Source organism: Corylus avellana, chromosome 5 (genome assembly GCF_965113065.1).
Source record: "Corylus avellana chromosome 5, dhCorAvel1.hap1.2, whole genome shotgun sequence".
In the NCBI taxonomy this organism is placed as follows: domain Eukaryota; kingdom Viridiplantae; phylum Streptophyta; class Magnoliopsida; order Fagales; family Betulaceae; genus Corylus; species Corylus avellana.
In genome coordinates this window covers 28,952,050-28,968,049 of record NC_142494.1, presented here as the reverse complement: position 1 = coordinate 28,968,049, position 16,000 = coordinate 28,952,050, and the positions used below count along the sequence as shown (strand labels likewise).

At 36.4% G+C, this 16,000-nt stretch overlaps 3 protein-coding genes across 4 annotated transcripts; 1 reads left to right on the top strand and 2 right to left on the bottom strand.

Moving 5' to 3' along the window:
* The first annotated feature begins 774 nt into the window (after window positions 1-774).
* LOC132181221 (spindle assembly checkpoint component) lies at window positions 775-4,004 on the top strand. Its single transcript, XM_059594339.2, has 9 exons — window positions 775-847; window positions 1,175-1,344; window positions 1,450-1,512; window positions 1,678-1,697; window positions 1,782-1,826; window positions 2,237-2,298; window positions 2,881-3,014; window positions 3,186-3,272; window positions 3,860-4,004. Exons 1-9 carry the CDS (start codon window positions 775-777, stop codon window positions 3,992-3,994), a joined length of 789 nt encoding a protein of 262 aa, XP_059450322.2. The 3' UTR covers window positions 3,995-4,004.
* On the bottom strand, window positions 3,933-7,297 carry LOC132181220 (type I inositol polyphosphate 5-phosphatase 8). Of its 2 annotated transcripts, none has more exons than XM_059594337.2 (7): window positions 6,887-7,297; window positions 6,718-6,808; window positions 6,519-6,629; window positions 5,801-6,409; window positions 5,146-5,409; window positions 4,756-4,944; window positions 3,933-4,022 (listed from the first exon to the last, which is right to left on the bottom strand). In XM_059594337.2, the coding sequence occupies exons 1-6, from the start codon at window positions 6,984-6,986 to the stop codon at window positions 4,773-4,775; spliced, it is 1,347 nt and encodes a 448-aa protein (XP_059450320.1). In that variant the 5' UTR covers window positions 6,987-7,297; the 3' UTR covers window positions 3,933-4,022; window positions 4,756-4,772. The 2 variants fall into 2 exon arrangements, with proteins under 2 accessions (XP_059450320.1, XP_059450319.1); XM_059594336.2 differs by lacking the exon at window positions 3,933-4,022 and adding an exon at window positions 4,039-4,595 and having other exon boundaries at window positions 6,887-7,296.
* Window positions 7,298-14,113: 6,816 nt separating this feature from the next.
* LOC132182857 (Putative membrane lipoprotein) lies at window positions 14,114-14,990 on the bottom strand. Its single transcript, XM_059596213.2, has one exon. It carries the CDS (start codon window positions 14,923-14,925, stop codon window positions 14,302-14,304), a length of 624 nt encoding a protein of 207 aa, XP_059452196.1. The 5' UTR covers window positions 14,926-14,990; the 3' UTR covers window positions 14,114-14,301.
* Between the last annotated feature and the right edge of the window lie 1,010 nt (window positions 14,991-16,000).

Here is a 16,000-nt window from a genome sequence, read left to right as displayed (position 1 = left end):
CTATATTGAGGCGCAGATATGCGTCTCAAATGAGACACGTGTGAGTTACATATACAAATGAGATATGATAGGGGCTTAACTGAACCTCATCTAAAACTTAACTTTTACTTACGTGGCAATAAAGCTATATTAGAGTTGTGTCATGTTCGAAATTAAAATTTTAAAAAAAGAGACAAAAATCAAAACATATATCTACAAAAATTGGGTCTTAGATAGGGTTTAGTTGAGCCTCGATCATATTTTATGCAAATTGTTAACTTCAACGATAAAGTGAGAGAAAAGCAAAATCAAAAGACCGTATTCTTGAAATTAAAACCCATATGAATTATTATTAGCCAACCTAGAAAAACAAAATAAAAAGACCGGTATTCTTGAAACTAAAACCCAAATGAATTATTATTAGCCAACCTACTTAAGGTTGGCTAATGAACCTGCGCATACTTTAGCAAAAATGGCTGTAAACTCTAGGCAAGAACAGCTATGTAGAACAGGTATTCCGGATTGTATTAGGCATATTGTAAGCTCTGAGCAAGTTTTGTTGGAGTAATGAAATCAGGAAATTCCACCTAAAAAAAAAAAAACTTATTAACCTACTTAAGGTTTTCCTAATTTTTATTATTTTTTTAAAATATGGAAAAAAAAAAAAGATAAAAATTAAAAAAATAATAATAATAGTTGAGATTTATAAAGTAACCGCGGAGCGAGAGACTGTTACAGCAAGAATAAATAGAGCTTAGAGCAGAAGAAGAAGCGCGAAACCGAAGCTGAAAAGCCATGGCGCGAAGTGACCCTCAGAAGCAGCTTCTAACCCTAATCCGCGACTTCGCCTCTGAAAAATCTCAAGGAGGTACTTTGTCGGTACATACTCCATTTGGTTCCCGAGAAAATGTTGGAAAAAGAAACAAACTCTGAATCTCATGCGCCATGCTGTTTTCGTATTCAAAAACACAACAAGCTGAGTCGAAACGAATCCAAATACTAGAATTAGGCACAGCCGATTGTGATGAGCTTTTTCCTCTGGTCCCTAGCTATTCAAATCTGAGAAATAAATAAGATCATTTCTTCTATCATCCTACATTTTCTCGGCAACCAAACAGATACTTTGAATTCTCTCTCTCTTCATTTTCTGAAAGTAACCATCGATCTTCGTCTGCACATGTTTTGTTATATGCAGAGAGAAGAGTAGTTGGCTTAAAGAAGGGAATCGAAGAGCTTCGGTCTGAGCTCGACGCAGCAAATGCGGAGCTCGAAGACGCCAAGCGCACAAAAGAAACCGTTGAGCAAGAGCTTAAAGGTTACGAAGTTGAATTGGCTAGGAACGAAGTCTCAATTCAAACCTCGGAGGTTTTGTTACTTCGGATTTCGTGTCAATTTGTGATTGAATTTCTGCTCAATTTGATCCAGTCTAGTCAAATTGTTTTCAATGTAATTACATTTGACTTCTTTCAGGCAAGAATTTCTCTGATTCAGGACGAAATATCCGCTGTTGGATCTGATCTAGAAGCTCTTAAGGTACTGAGCAGGCTTTTGTTTAGTCGAATTTTTCTTTGTGCTTCTGGTTTCTGATAACAAGGCTAATTGAATAGTGATTGCCTTCACATGTATACCTCTTATTCTGTTTATCTTTTGTTCCATTGAACCTTGACGTATGGGAAAATGTGATTGGATCATGCAAAGCATAAAGAAGGAGCATTGCGGTACTGGCTTGTCATCTCCACATGATATTTCTTTTTTGTATGGATTTCTTGCATTTTTACTAAGTGCTCTTATTGTCCATTCAGAGACGATTTTATAAGCCAAATGTCTGAGCTCAACACTAAGATAAGGTTGGTCTCGTTTCTACAGATCTTAGCGTTTTACTCTTTTCTTTTCATCTTTTTCATAATCTCCTAACAAAGAAATCCATAAAAATAATAATAATAATAATAAAAAAAAATCAGTATTGTGTCTATTGTCAAAGTGGTAAAGAGAGTCTAGTCTGTGAGATACCTTTTAGCTAGTGTAGTACCTGTGCTTTTATTCAATTTTCAACAAAAGCGATATAGCAACCTTGAGCTTATTAATGCATTAGAATAAACTTCCCTGAACCGCTGTCCATTGTACTATTCAATTACATCATTATGAAATATATGTAGCCTTTCATTTGCATCATACATGATTTCAATGAATGTGCTAGTTTAATTTTAAGTGATGTATCCTGTTATTACTGCTGGGATATTACTGCTTGTTATTGCAGGAAATTCCAAGAAGTAATCGCTTGTAATGTTCACCATGAAAGTGATGTTGGAACTGCCGCAGGTGATGGCTTGTGTACAGTTTTTCTTTTAATGATATCAGGGAAATTGATTACTAATTCATAGCATTTCTGTTCCTGAAATAAAAAGTTTGCAAATATACAACTATTTCCAATTTATATGGTGACCAAGTATCTGAGTTCAAAACCCAAACCTTCTACAGATGGAACTGATTTGTTGGTTTGTGATTTTAATAATTCAGTACCAATCAATCCTGCATCTTGGGCAACTGAAGTTTAAGCCTCGATTGAATTCCAGAAGCTTGTTGAATAATGAAGTTTCTGGATAGAATGGTTTACCACTATTGATTGACAATGTCCTTTTAAATTACCGAAGAAGATATTGGTAATTTTGGAGAAAAGCTTTAATTAAGATACATGTAAAACTTTAAGTCAAAATTTTGCCAACTTTGCTAATTGCATATATCAAAAAGCTCTTCTATTCCTCTCCCCTAATCCCTCATTTTTCCCACGTTCTTCTTCCCTCCCTACTTTCTCAGGTTTTCCAATGTACTTTCTTGCATGGAATTACTTTCATTGTCCTTTTCCTTATCTAGAAACTGAGGAAGCATGTGACGTTGTTTCAGCAGCCAAACACAAACATGTGAAGGAAGTAAATGAAGTTGCATTAAAAACTTTGGAAGATACACTAGCCCATATAATATCTCAAACAACTAAAGAGGAAGAAGAATACCAAGCAGAACAGAATTTTTCAAAGGAGGTGAGAAATTGATTCTCTTCCTAAAAGTTCTGCAGTATGATGCAATTTTCAAAATGCCTATCCTCAAGAGTTCATCCTTTTACATCTATTATTCCTTCTTATATGAAATCTTGTTGAAATTTCTGTTGGAATATAATGTGATAGTACTTAAATTGTCTGGGACTCCCGCAGGTCCAGCAGGAGTTGATTGATGATGAGAAGAAGGTGTCTCTAATGGACGTGATAATTAAAGTAACAAAAGAGTTAGAGGACGTAACAATATATCCTTATGAAAAACTACGTTGGGTTGTACCAATTAAAAGTTCACTGACTTACTGCCTTACTATAAATAATTTCTAGGAATGTAACATGACTTACTGCTTTTCAAAAGGTGAATATTGTCAAGCTGATATGGTCATTGTTTTAATTCATGGGTAAATGATTTCAGGTCAGTGCTCAACGTATGAGCATTTTGTTAACAATCCCTTGCACTTCATAAATCTAATTTCACCTTTTGAAAAACCATATTTGCTTTTAGTACAAGCTGCTACTAGGCACTCCTTCCACGAGTCAATGCTTTTGTTATCAAGAAGATGCAGGGAAGGAAAGAGATGCTAACAAGCTTGCCAGTTACTGACATTAAAATGTTTCATTTTTTAAACTTTTTACCTTCTTTCTTTATTCTCATTTTTCTTATTTCTTGGTCATCTCAACAATCAAAGTAAGCCTTTAATGTTTAATTAAAATTAATTAGCATATAATAGGAAACTATGCTTTCTTTTTTGTGGTCTGAGCTATTTCACTTGTACATCAAGTAACATAGTTTCTGAGCACAACGTACCAAGAATGTTTCTTTGACTGGAAACAAGCAGACTTCTGAATTGGAATTGACGTGTGCTTCTCTCGGTGAGGAGCTGCAGAGGAGATGTATATGTCCCAGGTGTCATCTGGATAATGTGGAGGCTCTGGATGGATTTCTTCAGGCAAATGAAGCAAACTGATCCCTTGTAAGTAGTCTACTTGGTATCACTGCATTCATAGTATTGATCTTATCATATATACACTATAATTGAGAACTTGTGGGTCTACACATTCATGGCACTTATGTTCATATGGAAAACAACTGGCTCTAGAAGTTGAACAAAAGCCCTGTGTTCTAGGAACGACGATTGCCCATTTTGTGCAAAAGGTGATAAAAAAATGCTAGTTGTCTGGAATTGTATTTTGTGCTATAAAGCTTCATTAATATTCTTTCAGCTTATTTCCATAAACGTTTCAAAGAATCCCAATGTTCACACCCTCATGCCCTATGTTTCGCCGGATAATTCCCTATTAAGACATTCCAATTCTTTACATTTCATGATTTTCATCTATCAGATCTAGTTTCCATTGCGAAAAAAATAAGGATCCCAAAGAAAACGGAGAAATTAGTAGAAGACTGAGACAATAGCATATCTGGAGAAGCCAGCCTGCAGCTACATAGGCCAGCTGTATCCATTCTGTTTGACATACAGTTACGCATCTGTGTTGGTGATGCTTCAATATCCTTTACAATCAACTATAGGAATTGATTTAGCCACTTAATCATGTGTCACTCAGTCCCTGCAGTAATTACAATACTTGTGATGACGATAATGTTGATGAGAATAACAATCTTATCATGGCAACAAGTTTACAAATGTTACTGATACAATATACCGAAATGTATGCCCAAATATAATTTCTTGGAAAAACTATTTTGGGGCTATCAGGGAGAACTTACACTTTGATTGGGAGGCCTTATGGTGGGAAAAATGGTGTGCATTGCAATAACTCCTGGACTGGTAGACTCAACAGCTTTATTTGTGTAGAGAATAGGGCAGAGACAGGTCGATGATCAGAGAACTTACTTTCACTGCGAAAATAGGATAATTGTCTTGTTCCTCTCCCATACCATAGAATTCTGTCACACCTGCACCATTAAATGATCTTTTTTCATGGACTGTTCTTACAAAATTAATTTAAAACAACCGAAAATAATTTCCAATTTATACCTACTGACAATATGAGAATGGAAATTTAGTTCAAGCTATAACTTGCAGCCTAGGTTTGGGTGGGGGGCTCATATGGACCATTGAAAATTTTAAGCGAGAACTGTGATTGATAGTTATACCATGCTGGAGTCCTTTGCTTCTCTCCTGATCTGCTTGGAAGGCCACCCGAGTAACGATTATGATTTGAGGAAGAATACTTGTATGTTGGTGCAAAATCTATGTTTCCCTCTTTCCAACCCTGAAATACTCTTCCATCTTCTTGTTCCTTTCGGAGCTGATCAAACTCTTTCAACGCTATCCAGTCTTGCTTCTTTATCAGCTGCCTAGCAAAACTGTCCTCCAAGCATAGCCTATAGTTGAGATCCCCAAACCAGAATATCCGGCTACACCACAAAGTACGTTTTAATTTGTTAGATATCAGTAATTCGTTCAACATAGATTATTTAACTAAATAATTTTCTTCATCCTCTTAAATTTTTCTTTACTAAGGTTTTTTCCCACCCTCCCCTCACCCAAATGCTTAGGTAACCGGATATGTTTTTGATTTTAATTAGTATTTATTTGGAATCTGAAAGAGAAATCTAATATTGAAATTATTTTTTTAATGTTTAAGATGGTTTGATATTTTAAGATGTTAGTGTAAGAGCAATGTGATTTGAGTTGAGATCTTGTTGAAATCCAATTTAAGATGTTATGCTTTTTCTTTTCTTTCTTTTTTTTTTTTTGTTAAAAAAGAAAAAGAAAAAGAAAAAGGTATCGGGTAGGACCACTTACTCATGTCCTAAGATGGTGAGAGGAGGAGAACTGTTATCGTTTTTTTGGGATCGACTGAAAGAAGATCGCCTGAAAATCTCCGAGACTTGGTGATTTCTTCGGACTTCGTCGCCTTTTTTCTCACCAGAAGCCAAGTGGGCAGCAATGAAGCAAAAACTAGTACCTTCAATTGACATGCTAACAGAAACCGCACCTTTATTTCCCAAACAACCCATGATGCCACAAGCAACTGAACAGACTTTCACATTTGAAACGCAATACTTCCTGAGCAATTCCCTTTTCATCCACACACTTACAAAGACTCCAACCATCTTCTTGCTTGCCATTAGCTTGTACTTACTGCTTCCGTTTAGCTTCTCATGTTGATTCCTTGTTCTCTCTCTCATTGGAGTGCCAATACGGCTGCCAACACTTTTCCTTCTGCTCAAGTCGGGGCTTCCAACATAGTTGTAATCCTCACTTGAGATTATATTCAACATCGGTGTCAACCAAGGGCATCCATATTTGTTATTCAGAGTTTTCCCTATAAGCATGTTCCAATTTGTTGCTTCAGTTGGGTCTTCCGCACCTAATACATTTCGGGCCTTCAAAGGTACAATCTCCTGAAATCTGCAAGCGCGCGAAAACTCTTTGCTGTCAAATTAATTACTCTATCACTTTTAACTTAGGAATTAAAGAGATAAGGACGTTAAGATCATAACCCACAATTATTACATACCCAAGAACATACATGTCGGCGGCATCTTTTAGATTCAACCACTCGTCCAAATCTACAGCTAGACTTCCTATTGGAGATCTTCCAGCAACATTCCAAGTACCCACAAAGATTCTGAGGTACCAAGGTATGCTCAGAAATCAAAACAATCATCATTATTTCTTGTTTTATTTCTTTTGCCCAAAAGATAACAAAATCTTACCTTAATTCATTGATTGAAATGCATGGATCATTCTCCGTCGACCGAACAAGAACATTATCCAAGTAATCACCACTCTGATCTTCACCCCCATCTGTAAGAAAATTCAGTACTTTGAAGTCTAATAACAATTAAAATTCCATGAAAAGAAGAAGAAGGATAAGAAGTTAACCTGAAACTTCAGTCAAATGAAATGGGTCACCTCTCTTGTGCTTCCACTTAAGCCATTTGCCAAGACTTCGAGCTCTCGGCTTCTGGTTCTTAATCTCCATAGCTCACTAAACAATCCAGTCCATGCACGCTATAATCACATGAAGATGGAGTAGTACTAGATATGCCTTGTGGACTTTTCGAACCTTCCTCGGACGGAATCTGTTCATCACCTCCGAGCATGGCTGCTAGTTTCAACATTTTCAACACTAATCTGGGTTTTGCTGTAGATGATCATTGTGTCAATCGCTCTCTATGAAACAGTAAGAGAAAGAGACGAGCTTAGAAATTATACGTTATACTTCCCCCGATAACCCCGAGAGGTATGAGAGAGCATACCAATGTAAAGTCAAAGCTCTTGAAAGAAACTTGTGTCCCGTATTTCGTGGTGTAATTTAATGACTGGTTCAGAAGGAAACCACAAAAGATATAGTCCGCACAAAATTTTATCATTTGCTTGATAATTAGACTTGTTAGGTGGTGCTGGTCACGTATGTCTCATGGATTTCTACGTGACAAGATTATTACACGTCAAAGTCAAATAATCTAGTACAGGCATATGTTGCTCTTTATGGTGGACCAACTGAGATAAGCTTATCATAAGCACATTCGATGCGCCTAATAGATCTTCCATCATATGATCGTAATTAAAGCCATTAGGCACCCCTATTCCAACACCAGATAGAATTTGGCTTCCATCCTGTTATTCAATAACAGGACATTTTTTGTTGTGGAATATATATATATATATATATATATATATATATACGGTCAAGATTAAAACTCACTCTTTTTAGCACAAACCCACCTAATGCTTGAAGATGTACTGACCTTCGATATCTCAAACTCCATGAGATATCCCTTCATTGCTTCCAATTTTTGTTAATGGCCAGACTTTACATCTTATTCTCAAGAATCTTTTATTCCTTAAAACGTTGCTCTAGTGGCAATCAAGTAAGCTGAATCAGATTTAGTAGACATTTAGGGTAGTTTGAAGATTCTTGTATATTATTAGAAAATAATGATTGTATTCGGTTAATATTTTATTATATGTTACATTAATTTTTATTGTTTCTTTTAGGTCAGACGTTACAAATTAACAGATCGCTCTTTATTTAAGCGAAATTTCTTATTCCTTGAGGTGTGCTCATGTTGTAAAAGAATGAGCTGGAAATGGAGTTAGGAGAGAAAATTGTTTTTTCTCTTACAAAAGAAATTATTATAATAACTTAATTAGACAGGACGGACTCTTAAAAGTGATGGTCACGAAGTACAGCTCAAAAAAACAATTTTTAGTAGTTTGGTACAATTTTGGCATGAATAATTTTATGGGTTGATTATGCTTTACCAACACATTTGGATTGGGTTTGATTCGATAATCTGTGGTTTTAAAAAAAAAAATTGTACTTTACTCGCATAAGATCACATCCTTTAATAAATTTATAGTTTTAATTCATTAAAATTTTAAAAATAAATATAATTACGCGCTAAATTCTCTCCCTCTTTAGGTAGAGTTTTCCTTTCTCATTTTTTTTTCCTCTCAGTCCCCCACTTCCCACACCCAGTCTTGTTTGTTGATCAATTTTTTTTTAAAAGCTAGATCTACGTTCCTTCGTTAGCTTAGGCCTCCTACGTGCCCGTCTACCGTCCTTGTCGACCTCTCAGCTTTTTGTTGTGCCCTTCATTTCTCTGCCCGCAGTTCACGCTCACATGTGGATCTTATGCGTCCTAAATACTATTCAACACAAAATATATCTTCATCTTTATATCACATTATAATACTTTTTCAAATGAAAATAAAAAACACATTATTAAACGTATTAATTTCTCTGAACTTTATACTTCCCCGTATAAGAGAAGAAGAAAATGTATGCTTACCAAAAAAATGAATAATAAAAAATAAAAATAAAAAGTCACCATGGCTGTCCCGCAATAAGTAATACGAAGAACAGACCACTTGGCCCATATCATTTATGAATTAATGATACCTCCCACTTGTATGATTGAAATTTTTGGTATCCTCAAGAGTATGGCCAAAAGTGTATCTTTCTTTCCTTTGGGGAGAGACTTCATATATAATGATTTGAGATGCTTTTTTGTCACCTATGGTGACTAGACTACTTGATACCTTGGGTTGATTGCAGGAAGTGCAATTCTTAAAATTAATTTTAAAGAAAAAAAAAAATCTTTTGGAGTGATTGCAATTTCTTGACCAAATTACCGCTAATGTTGCTATTCGAGCCGATCAGAGTTATGTTGGGATTCATTTATCCGAATAAGTGATGGAAGAGCTCAAAGTGTGGGGCTTACATTCTCTGACAAATATACCCCATCGGATTAACTGCAAATCGATGAGGAAATTGCAGGCGTCCTCATCCATCCGGTCGGTTCAACCACCAATAATAATAACGGGAGAGGCTGTTAGATTTTCTCCTTAATGCATGCTGTCACATGTGTAGCTTTCATGGGTAGAGACATTCTAACAAGAAGTAGATGGGTTTGCAGTCGTTGCAGATATCTTTCGACCTCAACCATAATGAATTGCATGAGCCTTTTGGCTCGCTCTGCCTTGCTTCTTTTGGGACCACTGCTCTACACATTTCACATAGCCAGGCTCGCTTCCCAGTTCCCACATGCCCCTTCATTTTGAAATCTCTCTAACTGCATGATTTTCACAAGAAAGAGAGAGAAGTGAAATTAAATTTAAACCAGAAATTTTTTTATTTTTTTAAAGCAGCTAATTAGTAAATACTTCTTTCTTAGCCTCTGTTTTGCAGATTTGAAGAGAGAACAAAAACAGTCCAAGGACAATTTCACGGCTCTCATAATAATATGATTTCTTTAAAATAATGATTAATTCACTAAATTTACTATTTTATATTAAATTGTAATTTATCATGGTTTAAATTAAATTTTACCGAGTTAATGGTATATATTTTAAATTGTAATTTAGCCATAAAAAAAAAGGGTTAAATACTAAATTAGTCCCTAGGGTTTCATAACTTTATTTTTTCCCCCCTGGGGTTTCATTTTTATCACAGGAGGTCCCTGTGGTTTTGATAAGTGACCAAATTAGTCCATCCGTTAGTTGACCGTTAGTTGACTGTACGGACTGACACGTGGACCAATCAGATGTCGACACGTGGCACATATATTAATTTTTTTTTAATTAAAAAAAATGTTTTTTTCAAAAAAAAAAAATAAAAAAAATATACTAAAAAAAAAAAAAAAAAAAAAAATCGGAAGAAACTAGGGGTGGCCGAGCCACCCCCTTGGCAATTTGGGGGTGGCTCGGCCACCCCCTTTGGCCATGGGGGTGGCCAGGCCACCCCCATCTGGCCGGATGGGGGTGGCCGAGCCACCCCCAGTGGGAACCGGGGGTGGTTTCGGCCACCCCCTTGGGGCCCAAGGGGGTGGCCGAGCCACCCCCTTTGGCCATGGGGGTGGCTCGGCCACCCCCATCCGGCCAGATGGGGGTGGCCTGGCCACCCCCATGGCAAAAGGCCACCCCCAAATTGCCAAGAGCCACCCCCAGTTTCTTCCGATTTTTCTTTTTTTTTTTTTTTTTTTTAATATATTTTTTTTAATTTTTTTTTAAAAAAAAACATTTTTTTTAATTAAAAAAAAAATTAATATATGTGCCACGTGTCGACGTCTGATTGGTCCACGTGTCAGTTTAACGGTCAACTAACGGATGGACTAATTTGGTCACTTATCAAAACCACAGGGACCTCCTGTGATAAAAATGAAACCCTAGGGGGAAAAAAATAAAGTTGTGAAACCCTAGGGACTAATTTAGTATTTAACCCTAAAAAAAAAATTAAAAAATTAAAATGTTTCTTTCCCTCTATAAATTCCTATAACGGTCACGTGATTCCATAAATGCGTCCAAGTACAACTTTCTTGGTGAGTTAATGTTTTATAGCAGGTTCCCAAACGACAAAGAGGATCGGGCCCTAGAGCCTTTTCCACTATTTAAGAATAATGCCCTTTATTATCTTCCGTCCACTAGGTTTTTCTTGCATGTAAACTTTCTTAACAATTTTATCTTCCGTTTTTAAATTAAAAAAAAAAATTAACAAATAACTCATGATATAAAATATTCCTAAAGGCACAAAAATAATTTTTCGCATTTACATTGCATCAAAATATTTTTTCAAATTAAAATAAAAAATATCATCCAAAACACTTTAACAAACATACTTGCATCATATTTAAGCTCCATTTATTTCGTCGTAAAATGATTTACGAAAAATATTTTTTATATTTTCAGGTATTTGGTGCTACGTAAAATAATAGTCAACAGAAAATATTTTCCCTTTGACCGAAATTGAAAACCATTTTTTGACTTTGAGCATCTCATTCTCAAATTGACGAACCCAGCCAAGACTCGCCTAGGACCCCACTAGGACTTGACCGGGACTCGCCTAGGACCTCTCTGGGACTTGCTTGGGACCTAACTGGACTTGCCCAGGACCTGACCGGACCTACTCGGGACTTGACCGGGACCCACCCGAGACCTATCTGGGACCACGCCGAAACCTACTTGGGACCCGCCTGAGACTTGACTGGGACTCGCCTAAGACCCACCTGGGACTCGTTGGAAAATATTTTCCTTGAAAATAATTTCTTAGAAAACATTTTCCGGTATTTGGGCATGTATGGAAATTCAAGCGATTCCTCGTTAGGTTCCCAATGTCAATAGAAAAAAATTTCTTGGAAAACATTTTTCGGTACTTGGTGTGTACGCAAAATCATATTAAACACTAAATTACGAAAATGTTCTTGTCGAGTCTTGGGTGGGTCCTGCCAGGGTCTCGGGCTGATCCCGATAGGGTCTAGGCGGGGTTTAGGTAAGTTGCATTGAAGTCCTTGCGAGACTTGGTTTGGATACCTAAGACTTGGTCGGGACATTTTCGTAATTTAGAGTTTGATATAATATATATAATTGTGATTTTCTGTACACTCCAAACACCATAAAATATTTTCTAGAAAATCACTTTTCAGGAAAATATTTTCTGACGAAAAACATTTTATATTGAAACAAACGGAACCTATCTTTTGAACATTTTCAATTCATGTACCTTCCTTGTATAGACAGACAAGGATCCTCTCTATTTTAAGTGGAATGTAGAAGAATTATTTCATAGTAAGAATTTAGAAAAATGTGTAAATATCATTCTCTCGTCCCATCACCATTTCACTATGCTAACTTTGCATTGTATCCTTCATTGATTTTTTATTTTTTTTAATTAAGATTGATTTAAAAGTAGATTAACAATTACACGTCAGCATAATAAAATTGTGATGAAATGAGAATATGCTATATAGCATTAACATAATGTTGTTAAATCCAACATTATAAATAATTGCCGCATAATTTAAAAATCCTGTTCACATCTTGATTATGCGATTGAGATAGGGTACTATTTGACCGAAAAAGAATTTAAGGGTTCGCTCACGAGTCACGCCCATCCTCCACCTCGTGATGTAGATATGAGGATGAAATTTACTAACTCCCAATAGCTCTTTTTAGATTTTCATTAAATTTAAAAATTAATCAACTTTTTATTTTTCTATTTAAATACACTATGCAATAGTTTCTTTTATTATTTTTTTTATAATAATGCTTTTTTTATTTAATTTAATTCATAAACATAGAGCATATTGCTCTAACAAAATCATATCATAAAAATAGTGTCCCTTATTCTCTCAAATCAATGCTAGGAAAATAGAGAAAAGATAAAGCATTTTTCTGAATAAAATAAAGTTAAATAGAGCTAAAGTGCAGGTTTTGGATAATGTATACACTCTCACTTTCTCACACATAATTTTCACATTCATAAGTAGCTTTTAAAATTATTATTCGATTAAAAGTTACTTATGGGTCTAAGAAATAAGTGTAAAAAAGTGAAAATATGAAACATTAATTGCGAGTTTTTAAAAGGAGTAAATACCTTTCAGCCCCCTGTGGTTGAACAATTTTATTTTTTGCCCCCTCGGTTTCAATTCGTATCATAAATGGTGTTTGGGTAATGGATAAAAATTGAAATAGTACTTCCATTAATCCGTCGTCCAAAATTTGATGAAAAACCACGTCAACACTATTAAAAAATTGACATGTGGCATATACTAATTAAAAATATTAAAAAATTAGAAATAAATAAATAAATATTTCAAGGGAAAGGGGTTGGCCTTGGTGGCAAACTATCCCTAAAGGCCTTGGGGGTGGTTCAGCCACCCTTGAACCACCCACATACCAACCGGTCTAGGGTGGCCAAAACCACCCTAAGCCAAACAGGGGTGGCCGGGCTAACCCCAACAACCAAAACCACCCCCAAACCTGCAAGGGGTGGCTCCAGCCATCCCATGGGGGTGGCCGGCCACCCCTTAGGGTAAAATGGGAGTGGACAGCCACTCCATGTTTTGTCCAAAGGGGTGGCTGCCAGTCTGCCACCCCTTTCCTCTTTTTTTTTTTTTTTTTTTTAAAAAAAAAAAATAAAAATTTAATTTTCTAATATTTTAAATTTTTAAATTTTAATTTTGTATTTTTAATTAATATATGAAACACGTGTCAAGTTTTTAATGGTACTGATGTGACTTCCGTCAAATTTTGATCGGAATTTAGATGAAGGTATTATCTTCATTTTTTTGCCATTATTCAGATATCATTTATAGTACTACGAATTGAAGCTGAGGAGACAAAAAAAATAAAATAGTTAAACCACGTTAGGCTAGAATTTAAAGAATTTTTCTTGCATTTAATTAAAAAAGAGAAAGAGAATTCAAAGAGTTCGCTGATGGTACTCTAAAAAGCCTATATAATTAATGGTATTATATTAAAGATTGCTTTACACATATCGAAAGTTAGTGACGGGGACAATGAAAATGCTCTTATATATGGTAGTATTTCGGCCAGGTCCACACACTTTTTTGGCCTTTTTCTTTTGCAGGTCCACACACTCTTTGAAAAGGAATAAAACAGCCTTTTAAGTGAATTTTCCCCGGTTTTTTGAAACCCCTGAACTTTCTACTTTTTCTATTTCGATCCCACTCTGGCACCCCCCACCTCAAAAAGGCCCATAAAATGATGGTGGATCGCCATTCCAAATTGGGCTACCCAAGTTGAGGACGAGAATCTCCTACGACTTGAAACAGAAATGTGTCAAAATATTGTGGTCGAAACTCATTTAATAAGCAGTTTTCTTTCTATTCAGTCCGCATCAAAAACAGTTTGATAGTTTGGTTTTTACTGTGAATGGGACTACCAAAAAAACAAAAATTTGACATGACAAATGCCTCAAAAATAATACCAAATATATTATTTAACCCCTAAACTTCATATTAATATAACAATGCACCCTTAAACTTCCGCATTTAACACTTGACCCCCTGAGGGGAAAGAGTCGCTTTAGACCCCTGTTGAAAGTTCAAAATTTGAGCTCCTTCCGGTTCGTAAAAGAACTGGCGTCTACCTTTCTCAGCGTCTGTGACCAAATGCTGCCGAAACATGGCAATGAAAGTTTCCGCTCTCTTATTCAGCTCCTCCTTTGACAGCCTTATTGGATTAGCCTCTGCGACGACGTCGTCTTCAACTCGCTCTGCAGGCTGCTCATCATTCCCCAAACTTCTTTTCTCATACATTTTGTGGCAGCTGTCTTTATGTTCTTCAACTTGTGCTGCTGCTGCTGGCCATGTACATTGCCGCCCACTCATCTTCCTTTCAGTCTTCTTCAGTCCCACATCGTCCACATTGCATTCTTGGCTTTCGTTGGAGGCGGCGCCTGAGCGTATAGACGTGAAAAAAATGGCTAAGAGGACGAGGTTGAGGACGAGAAACACCCACGCGCGCCACTGCTCGACTAGACACGTTATCATGGCGCGTTTCAAACACGCCATTAGAAGAGCTGCGCCAGCCGTGAACAAAACTGTGTTTATGGTATCATCTTCATGCTCTCTCTCTTCTGTTACTCTCTCGCTCTTTATCTTCCTCACCTCCATAAAGATTGGTCTTTTGCAGCCTGCCTTAAGAGGATTTGGCTCTGGCCCTCTGGAGTCTGGGATATCACGCTTTTATAAGGGAAAAGTGAAAGTGCACGCCTGAGAGAATTTTATAATGGGATTTTTTTTTTGGTCTTTCCTTTGGATTATGTGTGAGGCTTTATTTTGAGTGGCAGCTGTGACGATAGTGATGAAAGTGGAGCTACAAGGGGAGACAAGCAGACAATGTGTCTGCATAAGTGCAGCACAAGAGTAGCTCTATGATTGCCCCCAACCGATTAGCTATAAGCTTGTTTTTTTTATCTAGGTTTACTCTTAGCGTGCACGCTACTAATTCAAACAAAGCTATGCTATTTGTCTCGGACTTAGCAATGTAAGTCGAGATCTTCGAGAATTTGCTGTTTAAATTGCAATGATTCAATTCAATTCTACTTGAAGACCTTTTCGTTTTTGTGCAATGTTACAATAACCCATTTCCCGCTCACTAGTAAGGAACTAATATTGTGTACAATTGAAAATTTTGGTTATTATTCTACTCTTGTTTGAACAGAAGTTTCCTATGAGAACGTAAGGTCTACCTGTCAAAACAAGTCATTCTGATAGGAATTCCTTACAGGGTTAGTCTTTTCTCAAGTTCTTTGTCATCTGATCCTTGGAGAGAGAATTGTGGGAGATCTAAATTTGCCCCTAAATCACAATCTCCTCCTACTGCCCCTAAACATGCTACTCTGACCGTTGAGGACACAGAACGTGCCATTAGGGCAATAGGTCATAAATCCCACTACTTAAAAATCTTGCTAATACGAAAGTGTTGAAAATGATCTTGCATTCTCACTAGCATTGAATTGATTACATATATAACCTAGTACTTAATCTGAAATCTTGTCTTTCTTCAAAAAAAACAAAAAAAACAAAAAAAGCACAAACTAGCTAGGAGAGTGTGAAGCTTTAAGAGAAGCGCTACAGAAGCAATTAACGGTTAGAGAGATTACATATTTACATGTAAAGTGGAAATATTCTCCAACTCATGCCTTCAACCAAAAGGAAAACAGATTGTCAGTGATGAAGCAGATTT

Coding starts and splice junctions, on each gene's coding strand:
- LOC132181221 (XM_059594339.2), top strand. CDS start 775: ATGGCGCGAAGTGACCCTCAGAAGCAGCTTCTAACCCTAATCCGCGAC. Junction 2,299..2,880: donor TGATGTTGGAACTGCCGCAG/GTGATGGCTTGT, acceptor ACGTTGTTTCAG/CAGCCAAACACAAACATGTG. Junction 3,015..3,185: donor AACAGAATTTTTCAAAGGAG/GTGAGAAATTGA, acceptor GGACTCCCGCAG/GTCCAGCAGGAGTTGATTGA.
- LOC132181220 (XM_059594337.2), bottom strand. CDS start 6,986: ATGGAGATTAAGAACCAGAAGCCGAGAGCTCGAAGTCTTGGCAAATGG. Junction 6,410..6,518: donor GCCGACATGTATGTTCTTGG/GTATGTAATAAT, acceptor GCGCGCTTGCAG/ATTTCAGGAGATTGTACCTT. Junction 5,410..5,800: donor CTCACCATCTTAGGACATGA/GTAAGTGGTCCT, acceptor TTTGTGGTGTAG/CCGGATATTCTGGTTTGGGG.
- LOC132182857 (XM_059596213.2), bottom strand. CDS start 14,925: ATGGAGGTGAGGAAGATAAAGAGCGAGAGAGTAACAGAAGAGAGAGAG.